The sequence below is a fragment of the Typopeltis vanoorti genome, chromosome 14, assembly GCF_054136105.1.
Source record: "Typopeltis vanoorti isolate ZY-2024b chromosome 14, IOZ_Tvanoo_1.0, whole genome shotgun sequence".
NCBI classification, from domain to species: Eukaryota; Metazoa; Arthropoda; class Arachnida; order Uropygi; family Thelyphonidae; genus Typopeltis; species Typopeltis vanoorti.
The window spans coordinates 5,630,819-5,647,352 of record NC_143562.1 but is presented as its reverse complement, the minus strand read 5'-3'; the positions used below and the strand labels follow the sequence as shown (position 1 = coordinate 5,647,352).

Sequence of the window (16,534 nt, the reverse complement as noted above, 5' to 3'; positions counted from 1 at the left end):
CTACTTTGGTAAAATGGATGGTCCTGGATGACCTGTCAATTGATCATGACCTGGCCATGATCAATTGGATAGTGGACTTGCCTGTAAGGATAAACCTATGCTGTAGTAAGTCTCTCACCCCATGGTCTGGGGTTGGGAACCAAGGCTTGTTATGGTGCTAGTATAGCATCCAGGGTAGCCCTGGTGTTCCACTCCTGAGCACAGTCATTGCTGCTTGCCAGTCGGTGGGCATGCATCTTTGGCTCCATGGTGGGTGGGGAGCTCTGTCATCTAACCAGAAACCCCTTGAGCATGATTTCTTCATCCTCAAACATTTTAGGGATCCTAACAAAGTCCCAACCAAGTACTGAAACTGTAGATACAATATTTGGTAACAGAAATAAGGAACTATATGATGCTAGTATAAATGTACCAGTGTTTTTGATCATTGTATGACAGGTGAAAAGCCAATAGGGAAAATGTCACCTTTCTTTATTCAAAAGGATTTAAAGGACTGGCACGATCTCTCAAAACTGTTAAGAAATTATGTTCTAATGATGTGGAAACATCATGTTACCAACATTTCCAAGAAACTACTCAAGAAACATCAATGGGTGGAATACCAGTCAGTGTTCAGAGATTAAAGATCAGGAAGTGACAGGTGTGAAGTGCATCCTGATGCAACTAAACCTTCATCTTTAAAAGCATGTATGTTAGAGCAGACATCCTTAATCAACTAAGATGCTTTAACTGTGAGAAAAATGGGCATGCCCAAACTGCCTGTCATGGCTCTACAACCTGCACCAGATGTGGTAGTAAAGAGCATGGTAAGATAAATTAAAGATGCCAAGAAATTATATTCTTAGTTTAATCTTTTTTCCAAGTGTAAGCAAAGTTTGTGCCTGAGGTAACTTCAGGACTGGGGAACTTGTATATAGAAGCTAGTGACTTCACATCACTTGTCTTAGTCTGGGTAGTGACCCTTCCCATAATGCAAAGCACATATCCGTATGGACATGTATAATGCTGCATTATAGGATACTAAGACAAGTGATGAGAAGTCACCGGCTTCTATATACGAGTTGCCCACTCTTGAAGTTACTTCAGGCATAAACTTTGTTTGCTTACACTTGGATAAATGATTAAATCAATAATATAGTTTCTCATCATCATCATCATCAAATTCCTGCCATGTACCCTCAAGGGGTGTACAGGATATGATAGTACTACATGAAAAATTTACATCATTACTAACTTCCTATCTACAATTTTCCTCCAAATCAATATGTTACTTATCAAGACTCCAATATTATCAGATCTTATATTTCTATCGTATAAGGCACTTTGTACCGTATCAATCCAGCTATATCTTCGTCTTCCTCTGGGTCGTTTTGCTGCCAACCTGGCAGAAAACACTTGTTTTGCTAATCTTTCCTCACCCATTCTGTTTAAGTGACCATACCACCTGAGATTAGCTCTGCTAACACACTCCTGGATGCCAACAATGTCAAGTTCTTTCCTAATATCCTGGTTTTTATTATGATATTACCATTGATTGATGCCATCTGTTCACTCCTCTAATCATAAGTTAAAATTGGTTTGAACACTGTCTTGTAGACAGCTAATTTAGTGTTCCGAACTAATTTCTCTCTTATTCCATATGAATTTATTCAATTGACTTCCTACCATACCAGCTTTGTTGATTCTCTTGTCTATTTCCATATTTAATTTACCATCTTCACTAAAAATCGTGCCTAAGTAGCTGAAATGTTTTACTTGTTCCACAGGTTCCCTGTTCACAACACAGTTGACATTTTCAACAATTCTACCTATTTTCATCGTCTTTGTCTTTTTAATGCTGACCTTCATACCATATCTATTACAACAGTTATTCAATTTAGTCAGGGAATCTTGCAAACTTGTAGCGGATTTATTTAGAAGTATAACATCATCCGCATAAAGCAACGAGCTGACATTAACATCTCCAATTCTGATATCATGTTTAATACCACTTTCCTTCATAATGTGATCCATATAGATAATGAATAAGAGAGAGGATAATGTACATCCTTGTCTCACACCAGATTTAACAGTAAACCATCTTCCTGTACATCCTTCAATTCTAACTGCCGACTTACAACTCAAATACAGACTAAGTATTGCTTGATATAATGCTCCATTGACAAATCGACAAAACTTAAATACAGATCTTTGTTATATTCCCATGCTTTCTCGACTATCTGTCATAAAGTGAAGATCTGATCCTGACAGCCTCTGTTTGGCCTGAATCCAGCTTGTTCTTTACCAAGCTTTTCTTCCACAATTCTTCTCAAGTATACTTGCATATATCTTGCCGGTATACCTCTGTAATTCTCACATTCAGTTTTATTTCACTTTTTATATATGGGCACTATTAGAGCTCTACTCCAATCATCGGGAATTTGTCCCTCTGTCCAGGCTTTCTGAACTATGCAGTGCAGCCACTGTAAGACTTTTATACCACCATACTTCAGCATTTCTGGTCAGATATCATCTACTCCTGCTGCCTTTCCACATTTCAAGCCTTTGATGGCTTTTTCTACTTCAAGTATGAATATATATTCCTAACTGTATGCCTGTCGAGTGTTTTTTACCACTGTGCTATCACTGCTTGTTTCATTTAGCAATTTTTCGAAGTAATTACTCCATACTTCAAGGATATCTTTTTCTCCTGTTTTCATGTCACCTTTATCATCATCTGCGCTCTTTCCTGCATTTTGAAGCTTCTTCAACAACCTCCAGAATATCTTGCCACCTTCTTGAAATTTATTTTCTATGTTCTTGCCAAAGTCCTCCCATGACTTGTTTCGCTTTCTTACATTTGTCTCTGTATTCTCTAAGAGCAAAAGCTGACTTATTTGCCAGGAACTTTTGATATGATTTCTTCTTTTCCTTCACTGACTCTTTAACTTCCTGTGTCCACCATGGAGTCCTGATTTTTCTATCCTTGCAGACAACCTCCTGTTCTCAAACTCTCGTTTTTTCTTCAATAATCTTTGTGTATGTTAGTCTACAGTTCACATCTGAGAGCTGCTCAACTTTTATTCGCTTTAAAACTTTCTTACATGTGATTCTTTTCAATATGAAATTCAATTTAATCCTGCTCAAGACTAAATAGTGATCGCTTCCAATTTCAAATCCTCTGTACACTCTGGTGTCCTGCACCAGGGAGAAAACATCACTATTAACAATAACATAGTCAGTGAGACTTTTCTTATTCCTTGCCTCTTTTCTCCATGTGAATTTGTGCTCATTTTTATGTTGGAACATGGTGTTAGTAATAACCAGTCCATGTCCTGAGCAGAAATCCAACAGGTATTTTCCATTATTATTAGCTTTGCTCTTTTCTCCAAATTTTCCCAAAATATTTTTATATGTCTGACAATCATATTCTACTCTGCTATTCAGATCCCCAAGAAGGACCAACTTTTTCTTTTTCATTTTGTCATTTGCTTTTTCTAAAGCATCAAAATGTTCCTCCACTTCTACCTTAGTAGAACCTTCTGTGGGACCATAGGCACAAATAAGTTTCATTGTTCAGTTCCCCATTCTCATATTTGCCCACTACTTGAGACTGCCTGCCATTCAAGAAGATTAGCCTTGTATTTTGTGTTGAATACTATGGCTTCTCCTTCTTTTCCTTGATTGTCATTTCCTGAATATAATATTTTGTATTTATTGCTCAGAAAGATCTCACTAGTTTTTGTCTTTTTTGTTTCAGTCACCCCTGTTATGTTGATCTGGTACTTATCTAATTCCTCAGCTAGCTCCATTTCTTTGCCATTCAGGCTTCTTATGTTGGTAGAACCATCTTTATCTCTGGTGATGTTGAGTTGGGGTGTGTTTTCAGATTTGTACCAGTAACTGACTTTTCGCTGTTCTCCCTGGTTCCCTGCGAAAACAACGGGGACCTGGTTTAACCAGGCGATGCCCCAGCCGGCATGAAATTTTGTCATGTTGTACCATCATTTTTTATTTTGGTTTAACCAATAAGAATACGATTTGGTCGGCTAAATCCGAAATTGCCAGCCCATCCTCATATGTTCGGTATCCAGGTAGATACCCAACAGGGTGCACCACGAGAAGGTGAGGATTGGACATTTGGTCAGAAGCTGTGGTCGGTTCTCCGGATTCCTTTAAAGGCTATGTGGAGGTCTCCTCTCAGTTATACAGCTCTGACCCTTAAGCACTTCGAATATAGTTTTTTGGCGTCTTTAATTTATAGCATAACCAAGTGGAAAAACTTCCTGCCAGCATGATAACAAATCTAAATATGTTAACAGTCAGCGAGATCATTTTGGTTACTCTCTTGCATGTCAGAAATGGAAAGATGAAAAAAATTAAAACTGAACAAAATATTTTATACCTCTACATGTATTTTGAGTTACTCTTATGATGCCAGCTAAGAAAATGTCAACAGCATCTCATCTCAAACATGTATACATGTATGTCTATTCCACCATCTGATAATTTCACCATAACAACTTTATTTACTGAAGGCTGTCGACCCACCTGTGTGTGTAAAAAATACAGTACACATCTTACTATTTGTTATGATCTGGTGGAGCGCCAGCACTTTACACAAGAGAGGAATGAAATTTTTACCTCTCTAGCCAAACCATATGCACTAAGGCAGATGTTATCAGACTCAGATTGCATGATGTTTTCAACCTTTTACAAAGAATTAATTTGTACAAATGCATATGACTGTAATTTTATTTATATGTAGATACTGCATTACTTAACTTAATTTTCATACATGCATATTACCTAGTATAGCCATAAATACTGTCACAACTTGATTCATTTATAGTCTTTTAATCTATTAGTAAATCATTTACAGCTTTTAGCATATAATGAACCACACATATTATACGCATATAGCAGCACTCAATGTTCGAAATAACCCCCTTTTGCTTTTATGCATAAAGTATGAACTCGCAGACTTCAGGCACAAAGTCTGTAAGGCCACATATCAGTGGTGGCATGCACAACATCCTACTAACATCCTACATAACAACTTTATTTACTGAAGGCTGTCGACCCACCTGTGTGTGTAAAAAATACAGTACACATCTTACTATTTGTTATGATCTGGTGGAGCGCCAGCACTTTACACAAGAGAGGAATGAAATTTTTACCTCTCTAGCCAAACCATATGCACTAAGGCAGATGTTATCAGACTCAGATTGCATGATGTTTTTAACCTTTTACAAAGAATTAATTTGTACAAATGCATATGACTGTAATTTTATTTATATGTAGATACTGCATTACTTAACTTAATTTTCATACATGCATATTACCTAGTATAGCCATAAATACTGTCACAACTTGATTCATTTATAGTCTTTTAATCTATTAGTAAATCATTTACAGCTTTTAGCATATAATGAACCACACATATTATACGCATATAGCAGCACTCAATGTTCGAAATAACCCCCTTTTGCTTTTATGCATAAAGTATGACCTCGCAGACTTCAGGCACAAAGTCTGTAAGGCCACATATCAGTGGTGGCATGCACAACATCCAATGGAAATGCTGCCACTGCTCACTCGAAATCCACCTTCAGGCTGGCAATGCCAGGCATTGTGTCTAGCAGGCTACTCTCTCAAGCTCTGACGACAAATTGAAGTCCAACAGATTCAGATCAGGACTTCCACACAGGCGATCAGATGGTGATATGTGGTCAGGCACATTTTCCTTTAACCATTGTTGTGTGGTCTACTGCTTACTCTGGAACAAGGTGTTATTCACAGGCCATATCACAGGTTCTGATACAGTGTCTTGATATACTTTGGCAAAGGTTTTGACTCCTTTCTCACAGAAATGCAACTTGTATGCCCCCAATACATCATCCTCCACCACCATCACTGATGCAGTGTGATGACCTCTCTGAATCCTGGGTGTTATTGGCAACTTGCATGTGACCATCCAGGCCATATACCTGTTCATTTTGGGTTAAACGACTCTTTAATGATGAAAATCTTCTCATCTGTGAAGAGGATGACTCTGTCCTTTCATGTACCACCAGAGAAGTGTCTTTGATTATCATCCTTTACATATACCTGTTTGTTTTGGTGGTTAAACTACTCTTTAATGGTGAAAATCTTCTCATCTGTGAAGAGGATATCTCTGTCGTTTCACGTCTCCATCAATGTATGAATGTTTCTGTTAAACATTCATACATTGATGTAGTATTGCTGCTGATGTATTGAATAACTTCATGTGAATTTTTACTGATCCACGTGGCTGTTGTGATAATTGAAAATATCATATCAAGAGAATATCAGTTGGTCTGCGAAAAGCACACAAGAGAGAAGTTATTGGTCCTGTATGCAGCATTGCAGAAACTGATCAAATACCAATCAACAGCAATGTTCATCTGGTAAAAGTACTGATCCCACTGGAAATGGTCTGACTGAAGCCAGTTTTCTTGCAGACCCTCTGTACAACTACTAGGAAGACACCCTCTTCCACTGTGATCATCTGGTGCTTGTATTATACATGCATTCTCTTTCCTCAGATTCTGGTTACACTTGTTTTCATTCATCATGAAATTCCTGATATGTTCCGTCAGGGTATGTACCAGGTGCTGTGATAGTACTACATGAAAACTTTACATTGTTATTAATTTCCTGTTGATGGTGCTGTGATAGTACTACATGAAAACTTTACATTGTTATTAATTTCCTGTTGATGGTTCTCTTCTGTCTGATTATAACTGTACAAAGGCAGAAAATCAGACAGATTTTAATTCACTGTCTGTATTACATTATACTTAGTAAATTTAGTTATCAGATACAGGAATACCTCGATTATCGCGGTTATTGTTGCCACGAAAAATACCGCAATAATCGAATTCGCGATAATCGGGATAAATAATGCGTGTAAAATGGGTGATCATTGTCAAGGATTTTTCAAATCTATTAATTAAATTTTATATATGAAGTAAAAAAGAAATGTGTTAAGCAAAAAATGAAGGTTCATTTAGAAAAACAAGATTATTCTTTAATCTTTGTTTATATATAAGGAGTATATACAGTACATACCTTGGTTAAAAATTGGTGTAGAGTTGTCTAGTGGAATTTTTTCTTTCTTTTTTCTTTGTATAAAACTCGGTAGCAACGGATGGAATTTTCAATTTCCTGATGAACTTTCATTGATGGCTCGAGATTAGGATTGCCGTTCAAGATTTTTTTTCTTTAAAATTTTCAGCAATTCTAAACATTTCATCCATTTCTTTGATGGTAAATTCCTTCGGTGCCACGTCAATTTGTTCGTCATTATCATCGATTTGAGCATCGTAAGCACGTTCTCTCTCGAGGTTAATTAGGTCTTCATCATCCAGCTCCTTATCATGTGACTGAAGCAGGTCCTGAACATCACCTTTTTCAATTTCTTTTAGTCCTAGATCGAAGCCAAGCTTGGTTATGTCATTGATAACACAGGTTACTTCATTTTCAAATCCTTTAAAATCATTTGCACAATGAGGAATAATCTTTTGTCACGCTGCTCTCAGGTTGCTAGTTACTTCACTCCATGCTTCCTTGACATTCTCAATGCAATTTTTGATATTGAATGCCTTCCAGAATTCTGTCAAAGTCATAGCTTCATCTCCTGTAGTCTTTTCTATTGCTTGTGAAAAAGTTCTTCATAGGTAATATGCCTTAAAGGATGCGATTACACCTTAATCCATTGGCTGGATGATGGAAGTGGTATTATGTGGTAAATAAATAACTTTTACATTTTCGCACAAATCATTCAGTGCCGTTGGATGACTAGGTGCATTATTTAATATCAACAAGATTTAATGACTTGCGGTACCTTTCAGCATCAGGACAAAAATAGCTTTTAAACCAATCCTCAAAAATAGTTTTTGTCATCCAAGCTTTTTTTCTATTGAATCTCCAATGAATGAGAAAATTTTTATCTAAACTTCTAAGCGGGTGAGGATTTTGTGAACGATAAATAAAGAGAGGCTTCATCTTATAATCTCCAGAAGCATTGCCACATAGTAAAAGTGTTACACGCTCCTTCGAAACCTTGTAGCCAGGCTGTGATTTTTCATTTTTTGCTAAAAATGTTTTAGTGGGCATTTTTTTCCATAATAAGCCTGTTTCGTCAACATTAAATATCTGATCATCAGTATAATTTCCTTCTTCAGCGATCTGTTGCAATTCACCAGGAAAACTAGCTGCTGCTTTTTCATCGACACTTGCAGTTTCACCTTGTACACGAACACTATGAATGCTCGATCACTTTTGGAACCGATCAAACCACCCTGAACTTGCAGAGAAAGTTTCTTCCACTACTGACGTCGAATCATTTTCGCTTTCTAATTGTTTTCTTTTTAAAGTTTCAAACAAATTCAATGCTTTTGTTTTTATAGTCATTTGACTAAGAGGAATTCTCTTTTGGTTACAATCTTCTATCCACACTGACAATAGCGTTTCCATTTCAATCATAAGATGGCTTCTGTTTCTCATAGTTTGGGACCCAGACGAGGTCGATGCACTTTGTCCTAGTTGCTTATAGTTTGCAGCGTGGTCTAAAATATGGTGAACAGTTGATTAATTTGGACCGTACTCTCTTGCAATTTTGGCTTTGGTTATGCCCACTTCATACTTATTTATCATATGCAACTTATCTTCTAAACTGATCATTCTACGTTTCTTCTTGATAGCTGTAGAATTGATATCATCCTTGTTTCTTTTAGCATTCATTGTAGGGGTAAATAAGAAGAGAAATAAATATCCACATGTACTTCAGGCAAAGGCAGACAGTTACTGGTGAGTGGTGAGCAGACACTGTCAGATAAAAAGAAATGCTACAAGAGAGCAATACCTGGAGAGTGGTGACTCGAACTGGTTGCAAATGTAGTGGGCTACATCTCGCGGCCACGATAATTCAAATTTGGAGTGCAATACAGTGGTACCTTGGATTGCGAGTAACTTGGTCTGCGAGTGTTTTGCAAGACGAGCAAAAATTTTTAATAAATTTTAACTCAATAAATGAGCGACGTCTTGCAATACGAGTACTGTAATACCTATACACTTTGTATAGGTATTACAGTACTCTTATTGCGTGCTCTTGATAAACGAGCGTCACGTGATCACAAGCCGCTCGGGATTGTGGGTAATCATCTCACATGTGTGGTCTCAGTTGGCATGCCTCATTCATATAGTCAACATTCGTGCTAGCGTTGTGACCACGTGTGTGCGTAAAGCATTTTTTTATTTTGTGTCCAAATGTAGTGACTGTTCTTTATTAACTGTACTGCGACAATGGCCCCAATGAAGAAAAGGATTGAAAAGGAAGGGCAGTAAGAAGGAGATGATTACGGTGGAAGTTAAGAAGGAAATCATCAGGAAGCACGAACAAGGTATGGCCACTATCGCAAGATTTTATAAGAAGTCTAGGGAGGTGTGTAAAATGTGGGAAACAGTGCAAAAGTTTGTAGAAAAGCACCACCTGAGTAAGGCTGTGGCAGTACATGCAATGAATTTTTTTAACGACAATGCAATGTCATATTTCCGTGAAATCCTGAAAAGGAGGCAAAAGCAAGTGTCATTGGATAGGTCCCTTGTTAAAGTCACACAAAAAGAAAAAGAGTCAACAGATAGCAGTGATTCCGTTAGTGACAATGAAAGTCATCCTACCCAATACAATTACTGTAATATGTAATTGTAATGTAATTAATAAATTCGATTACTTTATGTATTTTGTATTAATCATTTTTATATGAATATTTTTGAGTTTTGAAATGAATCATCTGAGTTTCTATTATATCTTATGGGGAAATTCACTTTGATATACAAGTGCTTTGGATTACAAGCACATTTCCGGAACAAATTATGCTCGCAAACCAAGATACCACTTGGTATCAAATTACAAACCATGATAATCGAGGTATTCCTGTATATCTAAGATGGGATGTCTGATATGAATACATAAATGTAATTATTAATTTAAAAATTTTTGAAACTTTTTTTCAGACTTGTCAGTACTGATGCTGCTAATAACCTCGAACAAAAAATGATTAGCTCTCTGCTTGGTTCACCTCATTCCTGTTGTGCTGAATCTCAAACACTAAAATCTACTGTCAGTAAACCATATTATTCTATTGACACTATTGTTCGAGAACGACAAGATTCAGCAAGAAGTGATACAGTTACATCAAAGGTATGTTCAAAATGCCATCTGTTTTCATTAAAGCATTTTTGGATTATTACTATAATTAAAATTTTAGATTTCAAATTTTGCAAATTAAATTTGTTTTAATATTATATGTTACCTAAATTTTAGACACCTACACAACTTTTCCTTTTATTTTAGTTATTAGTATTTAATGAAACACCTCTAAGTAATCTTCCTCAAATGCTACTTTCAAATAGAAATGATTGAGGAAGGTTATGGGTGGAGTATTAATGAACAACTGATATTGCATTTGTTGAATCATTAATATATACCTAGGAATAATAGAAAGGATTTACTTACAGAGCTTGTAATTAAATTGTATGATCATTTGCTTTATTGCTTCTTTTGTTTATAGTTGGAGGGGTTGCTTAAGGGACAAAGCTTGGAGGAGACCTCCACATTGCCCTTTAAAGAATACAGAGAACTGAAAAGGGCTTCTGACCTAATGTCCACTCCTCACCTTCTCGTGGTACACTTAGTAGGTATTTACTGGGATACTGAACGAATGTAGATGGGCTGGCGGTTTGTGATTTGGCCAATCCAATTTTATTTGTATTGATTTGTACTGAGAGGAGACCTCCACATAGCCTTTAAAGGAATGCGGAGAACCGACCAGGGCTTCTGACCTAATGTCCAATCCTCACCTTCTCATGGTGCACCCTTTTGGGTATCTACCTGGGTACTGAACGAATGAGGATGGGCTGGCAATTTGGGATTTAGCCGACCAAATTGTATTCCTATTGGTTAAACCAAAATAAAAAATGATGGTACAACATGACAAAATTTCATGCCGGCTGGGGCGTTGCCCGGTTAAACAAGGCTCCCGTTGTTTTTGCCAGGGAACCAGAATGAACAGCGAAAAGTCAGCTACTGCAACAAATCTGAAAACACACCCCAACTCAACATCACCAGAGTTAAAGATCGGTACTACCAACATAAGAAGCCTGAATGGCAAAGAAATGGAGCTAGCTGAGGAATTAGATAAGTACCAGATCGACATAATAGGGGTGACTGAAACAAAAAAGACAAAAACTGGTGAGATCTTTCTGAACAATAAATACAAAATGTTATATTCAGGCAATGACAATCAAAGAAAAGAAGGAGTAGCCATACTATTCAACACAAAATATGAGGCTAATCTTCTTGAATGGCAGGCAGTGTCAAGTAGAGTGATTTGGGCAAATATCAGAATGGGGAATTGGACAATGAGACTTATTTGTGCCTATGGTCCCACAGAAGGTTCTACTAAGGTAGAAATGGAGGAATTTTTTGAGGCTGTAGAGAAAGCTACTGATACAATGAAAAAGGAAAAGTTGGTCCTTGTTGGGGATCTAAATAGCAGAGTAAGAAGTGATTGTCAGACATACAAAAATGTTTTGGGAAAATTTGGAGAAAAGAGCAAAGCTAATAATAATGGCAAATACCTGTTGGATTTCTGCCCAGGACATGGGCCGGTTAATACTAACACCATGTTCCAACATAAAAATGTGCACAAATTCACATGGAAAGAAGACGCAAGGAATAAGAAAAGTCTCATTGACTATGTTATTGTTGATAGTGATGTTTTCTTCCTGGTGCAGGACACCAGAGTGTACAGAGGATTTGAAATTGGAAGTGATCACTATTTAGTCTTGAGCAGGATAAAATTGAATTTCATATTGAAAAGAATAAAATGTAAGAAAGTTTTAAAGCGAATAAAGGTTGAGCAGCTCTCAGATTTGAACTGTAGACTAACATACACAAAGATTATTGAAGGAAAAATGAAAGAGTTTGAGAACAGAAACCAAACCTTGGAGATTCAGTGGCAAGCCTTGAAGAAAACCCTGATTGATTCAGCTAGAGAGGCATATGGTGAAGTTGTCTGCAAGGATAGAAAAATTAGAACTCCATGGGGGAACACAGGAAGTTAAAGAGGCAGCGAAGGAAAAGAAGAAAGCATATCTAAAGTTCCTGGCAAATAAGTCAGCTTTTGCTCTTAGAGAATACAGAGACAAATGTAAGAAGCTAAACAGTGTGTAAAACTAGCTAAACAAAAGTCATGGGAGGACTTTGGCAAGAACATAGAAAATAAATATCAAGAAGGTGGCAAAATATTCTGGAGGTTGTTGAAGAAGCTTAGGAATGGAGGAAAGAGTGCTGGTGAAATGAAAGATGATAAAGGTGAAATGAAAACGGGATAAAAAGATATCCTTTAAGTATGGAGTAATTACTTTGAAAATTTGCTAAATGAAACAGGCAGTGATGAGATAAAAAACACTGACCAGACCTGCAGTCAGGAATACATATGCATACTTGAAGTAGAAAAAACCATCAAAGACTTGAAATGTGGAAAGGCAGCAGGAGTAGATGAGATTAGACCAGAAATGCTTAAGTATGGTGGTATAAAAGTCTTACAGTGGCTGCACTGCATAGTTCAGAAAGTCTGGACAGAGGGATGAATTTCCAATGATTGGAGTAGAGCTCTCATAGTACTTATGTATAAAAAGTGAAATAAAACTATTAGGTGTTCCCTATTGAGTGTTCCTGGCAAGATATATGCAAGTATACTTGAGAAACGTTTGAGAAGAATTGTGGAAGAAAAGCTTGGTGAAGAACGAGCTGGATTCAGGTCAAATAAAGGCTGTCAAGATCAGATCTTCACTTTACGACAAATAGTGGAGAAATCATGGGAATATAACAAAGATCTGTATTTAAGTTTTGTCGATTTGGAAAAGGCTTATGGTGCTAAGAGAGAAGCTATTCAATACGCTACAGTTATATGGTGTCAGTGGGGCATTATATCAAGCAATACTTAGTCTGTATTTGAGTTGTATGTCGGCAGTTAGAATTGAAGGATGTACAGGAAGATGGTTTGCTGTTAAATCTGGTGTGAGACAAGGATGTACATTATCTCGTCTGTTATTCATTATCTATATGAATCACATTATGTAGGAAAGTGGTATTAAACATGATATCAGAATTGGAGATGTTAATGTCAGCTCTTTGCTTTATGCGGACGATGTTATACTTCTAAATAAATCCGCTACAAGTCTGCAAGATTCTCTGATAAATTGAATAACTGTTGTAATAGATATGGTATGAAGGTCAACAATAAAAAGACAAAGGCAATGAAAATAGGCAGAATTGAAAATGTCAACTGTGTTGTGAACAGAAGACCTGTGGAACAAGTAAAACATTTCAGCTACCGAGGCACGATTTTTAGTGAAGATGGTAAATTAAATATGGAAATGGACAATGAATCAACAAAGCTGGTATGGTAGGCAGTCAATTGAATAAATTAATATGGAATAGGAGAGAAATTAGTTCGGAACACTAAATTAGTTGTATACAAGACAGTGTTCAAACCAATTTTAACTTATGGATCTGAGAGCTGGGTCTGAAGTAAAACACTTGACCAAAGACTAGAGACCACTGATATGAGAGTCCTGAGAAAGATTAGAGGTGTGAACAGATGCCATCAATTTCAATATCATATTAAAAACGAGAATATTAGGAAAGAACTTGACATTGTCAGCATCCAGGAATGCGTTAGCAGAGCTAATCTCAGGTGGTATGGTCACTTAAACTGAATGGGCAAGGAAAGATCAGCAAAACAAGTGTTCTCTGCCAGCTGAGCAGGAAAACGACCCAGAGGAAGACCAAAATATAGGTGGATTGATACGGTACAAAGTGCCTTAGATGATAGTGTTAATAATTGGTGGATTTTTATATTGAGGAGATTATTCATAGATATTATCATAATATTATTAATCCTACCATAGAGATGATCTCTGTTTCTAACAATTATTTTTTTATTCCAAGCGTACCTATATGCACAAAGGTTCACTCCAGTTGGTGCAATGATCTTAACTCTTTCTTTCAGAATCCAAACAATCACTGACCCAAATACAAAATAAACACATTTAATGTAACAAAAACAATATATACACTTCAAACAAATATTACATAACTAACTACAAATGAATTGGATCCAAGGCCTTCTAAAAATAAACTTACACTTAGTTTAGACTAAACACTTTGTTTGCAAAATCACAAAATGTTCATAGCCAGTTTCTTTCTCTGTCAAGGCCCTTTTCAATAGATATATGACTCTATTCTTCATCTTTACATGATCCTTTCTCATCACTTATGTAACACACATAATTCTTCCTGACTTAATTCTTTCTCTTTTCTTCAGTAGAAATAATAGTCAGATCTGGCGTCCTTAATACAGATGAAACTTCCTAATCAGAGTTTTCTCGAACATTCCTTTAGAACGTAAATAGTAAATTCTTCTTTTATTCACTAAATGCTTATTGACAGTCTTAACTCTTCCAATAAAAAAAAACTTACAGTTCTACGATTCCCTTTTCAGAATCTACTATTAATCTTTCATTAGTGTTTCCTCCAATATTCCGTTTAAAACGCATATAGCAATATTTTCCTTTTATTCATCAATACTTATTCCACTTTGAAACTTAATAGTTCCACGATTCCTTTTTCGGAATATACTATTAATTTTCTTCCGACTGTCACTTAAAAAAACTTCAGTTCCTCTGAATCTAAATATCTGCTGGCCTGTGTTCTAAAATTCCTTCCGAACGCTCTCTTGTTTACTCTCCTGTTGCTTCGATACCGAATGCTTTCTTGTTTACAGCCATTACTCAGATACCGGATGCTTTCTTGTCAGCTGTTAATCAGTCATCAAACTTCTCGGCGAGCATGCGCACTCCATGAAACTGGTAAGCAAGAAGTTAGGTATAAATAATAGCTGACACGTTGTCTCCGTTAGCGACAAGAGAGAATGTCTTCATAAAAACACAAAACTTAATATTTTCAATTACAATAAAATTCCTGTAAGTAATACAACTATTCAAATCCAGTAAGTACATCAATTTTTTAACTTCTTTACATATCACTTTTAACAAAACAATTTCCATAATGGGCACATCGCAAGTGCCGACAATGCGTGTTATGAAAACAAAACTAATAAACATACTAACATAAACAATACATAAAAATATTCAGAATTTTAATTATGATTATTTTTACAATAGAAATATAAGATCTGGTAATGTTGGAGTCTTTACGAGTAACAGACTGACTTGGAGGAAAATTGTAGATAGGAAATTAGTAATGATGTAAATTTTTCATGTAGGTACTATCATATCCTGTACACCCCTTGAGGGTACATGGCAGGAATTTGATGATGATGATAATCCAAAACAGTGGTGCAACATCACAGAATTTCATGCCAGATGGGACATCTTGTTTAACTTAACCCTTATTGTAAAAAAAGACCCCATCGTTTTTGTCAGGAATTAGGACAAACAGTGAAAGGTCATGTACTGAAGCAAATCCCAACTCAGCAGAGTTCAGGACTGACACCATCAACATAAGAAGCATCAATGGAAAAGAAATGGAAGTAACAAAAGAATTGGATAAGTACCAGATTGACATGATTGGTATTACTGAAATAAGATTAGATTACAGGTTAGATTTCTCTCACCAACAAATATAAGATATTCTGTTCAGGCAATGATAAGAGAAAAGGAGTAGCAGCTATAGTATTAAATATGAGGATAATAGAGTGATGTGGGCAAATATCAGAATGGGAAACTGAACAATAAGACTTATTTGTGGCTTATGGTTCCATAGAAGGTTCTGCTTAGGAAGATGTTGAGCAGATGTTGTTGAGCAAATTGCCTCCGTAGCACAATTGGAAGAACGATGGTACATTGCGCCCTTCGATTGGAATAGGGCTAAATTCAATTCTCGTCGTGATGGAAGGAATCTTTATCTGGACGATTTTCAATCGAAGATGAGTTAGCTGATCTCAGACGGAGGTAGCAGGGTTTTTTTCTCACGGAAACTCGGGTTTTTCATCCTGCATACAGGCAAATCGGCCCTTCAGAACACATGCAATTTACAGACTAGAATACCAGTTGTGATGGAGGTGGGTCGTGGATGGCATTGATTCGTTGTAGAGGTTCTGTGTAGTGGTTGAGACAGTTGTAGGTGTCCTCCCGCGATGAGTCTTCAGACTCCTTGGAGGTGTCAGGAATAATAATAATAATAATAATAATTTTTCGTGGTATTTAGAAAGGAAGTGGTTGTTATAAGATTTTTTTTTATATTGATCCTGTACACAAGAGGTCAAGGACCTATTGGCATATCAGTGCCATGTGAGAGGTGCAGATGAGGACTGACGAGGTGCAGATAGAAGCTTATTGATGTTTCTTGAATAGTTGCAGGTTGTAGTTATTTGGGAATATTTTTTTTGAGGAAGGCTGTTCCAGAAGACAGAGGTAGATGGAATAAAAGAGGAGGAAT

The 16,534-nt window shown here is 36.6% G+C and overlaps 1 protein-coding gene across 1 annotated transcript in view; it reads left to right on the top strand.

Moving 5' to 3' along the window:
- The window catches only part of LOC150099138 (tyrosine-protein phosphatase non-receptor type 13-like), a 470,034-nt gene that overhangs the window by 86,488 nt on the left and 367,012 nt on the right, over positions 1-16,534 (top strand). The window contains exon 10 of the mRNA XM_090403679.1: positions 10,021-10,207. Coding sequence (XP_090259805.1) covers positions 10,021-10,207 — 187 coding nt within the window. The remainder of the gene's footprint in view (positions 1-10,020; positions 10,208-16,534) is intronic.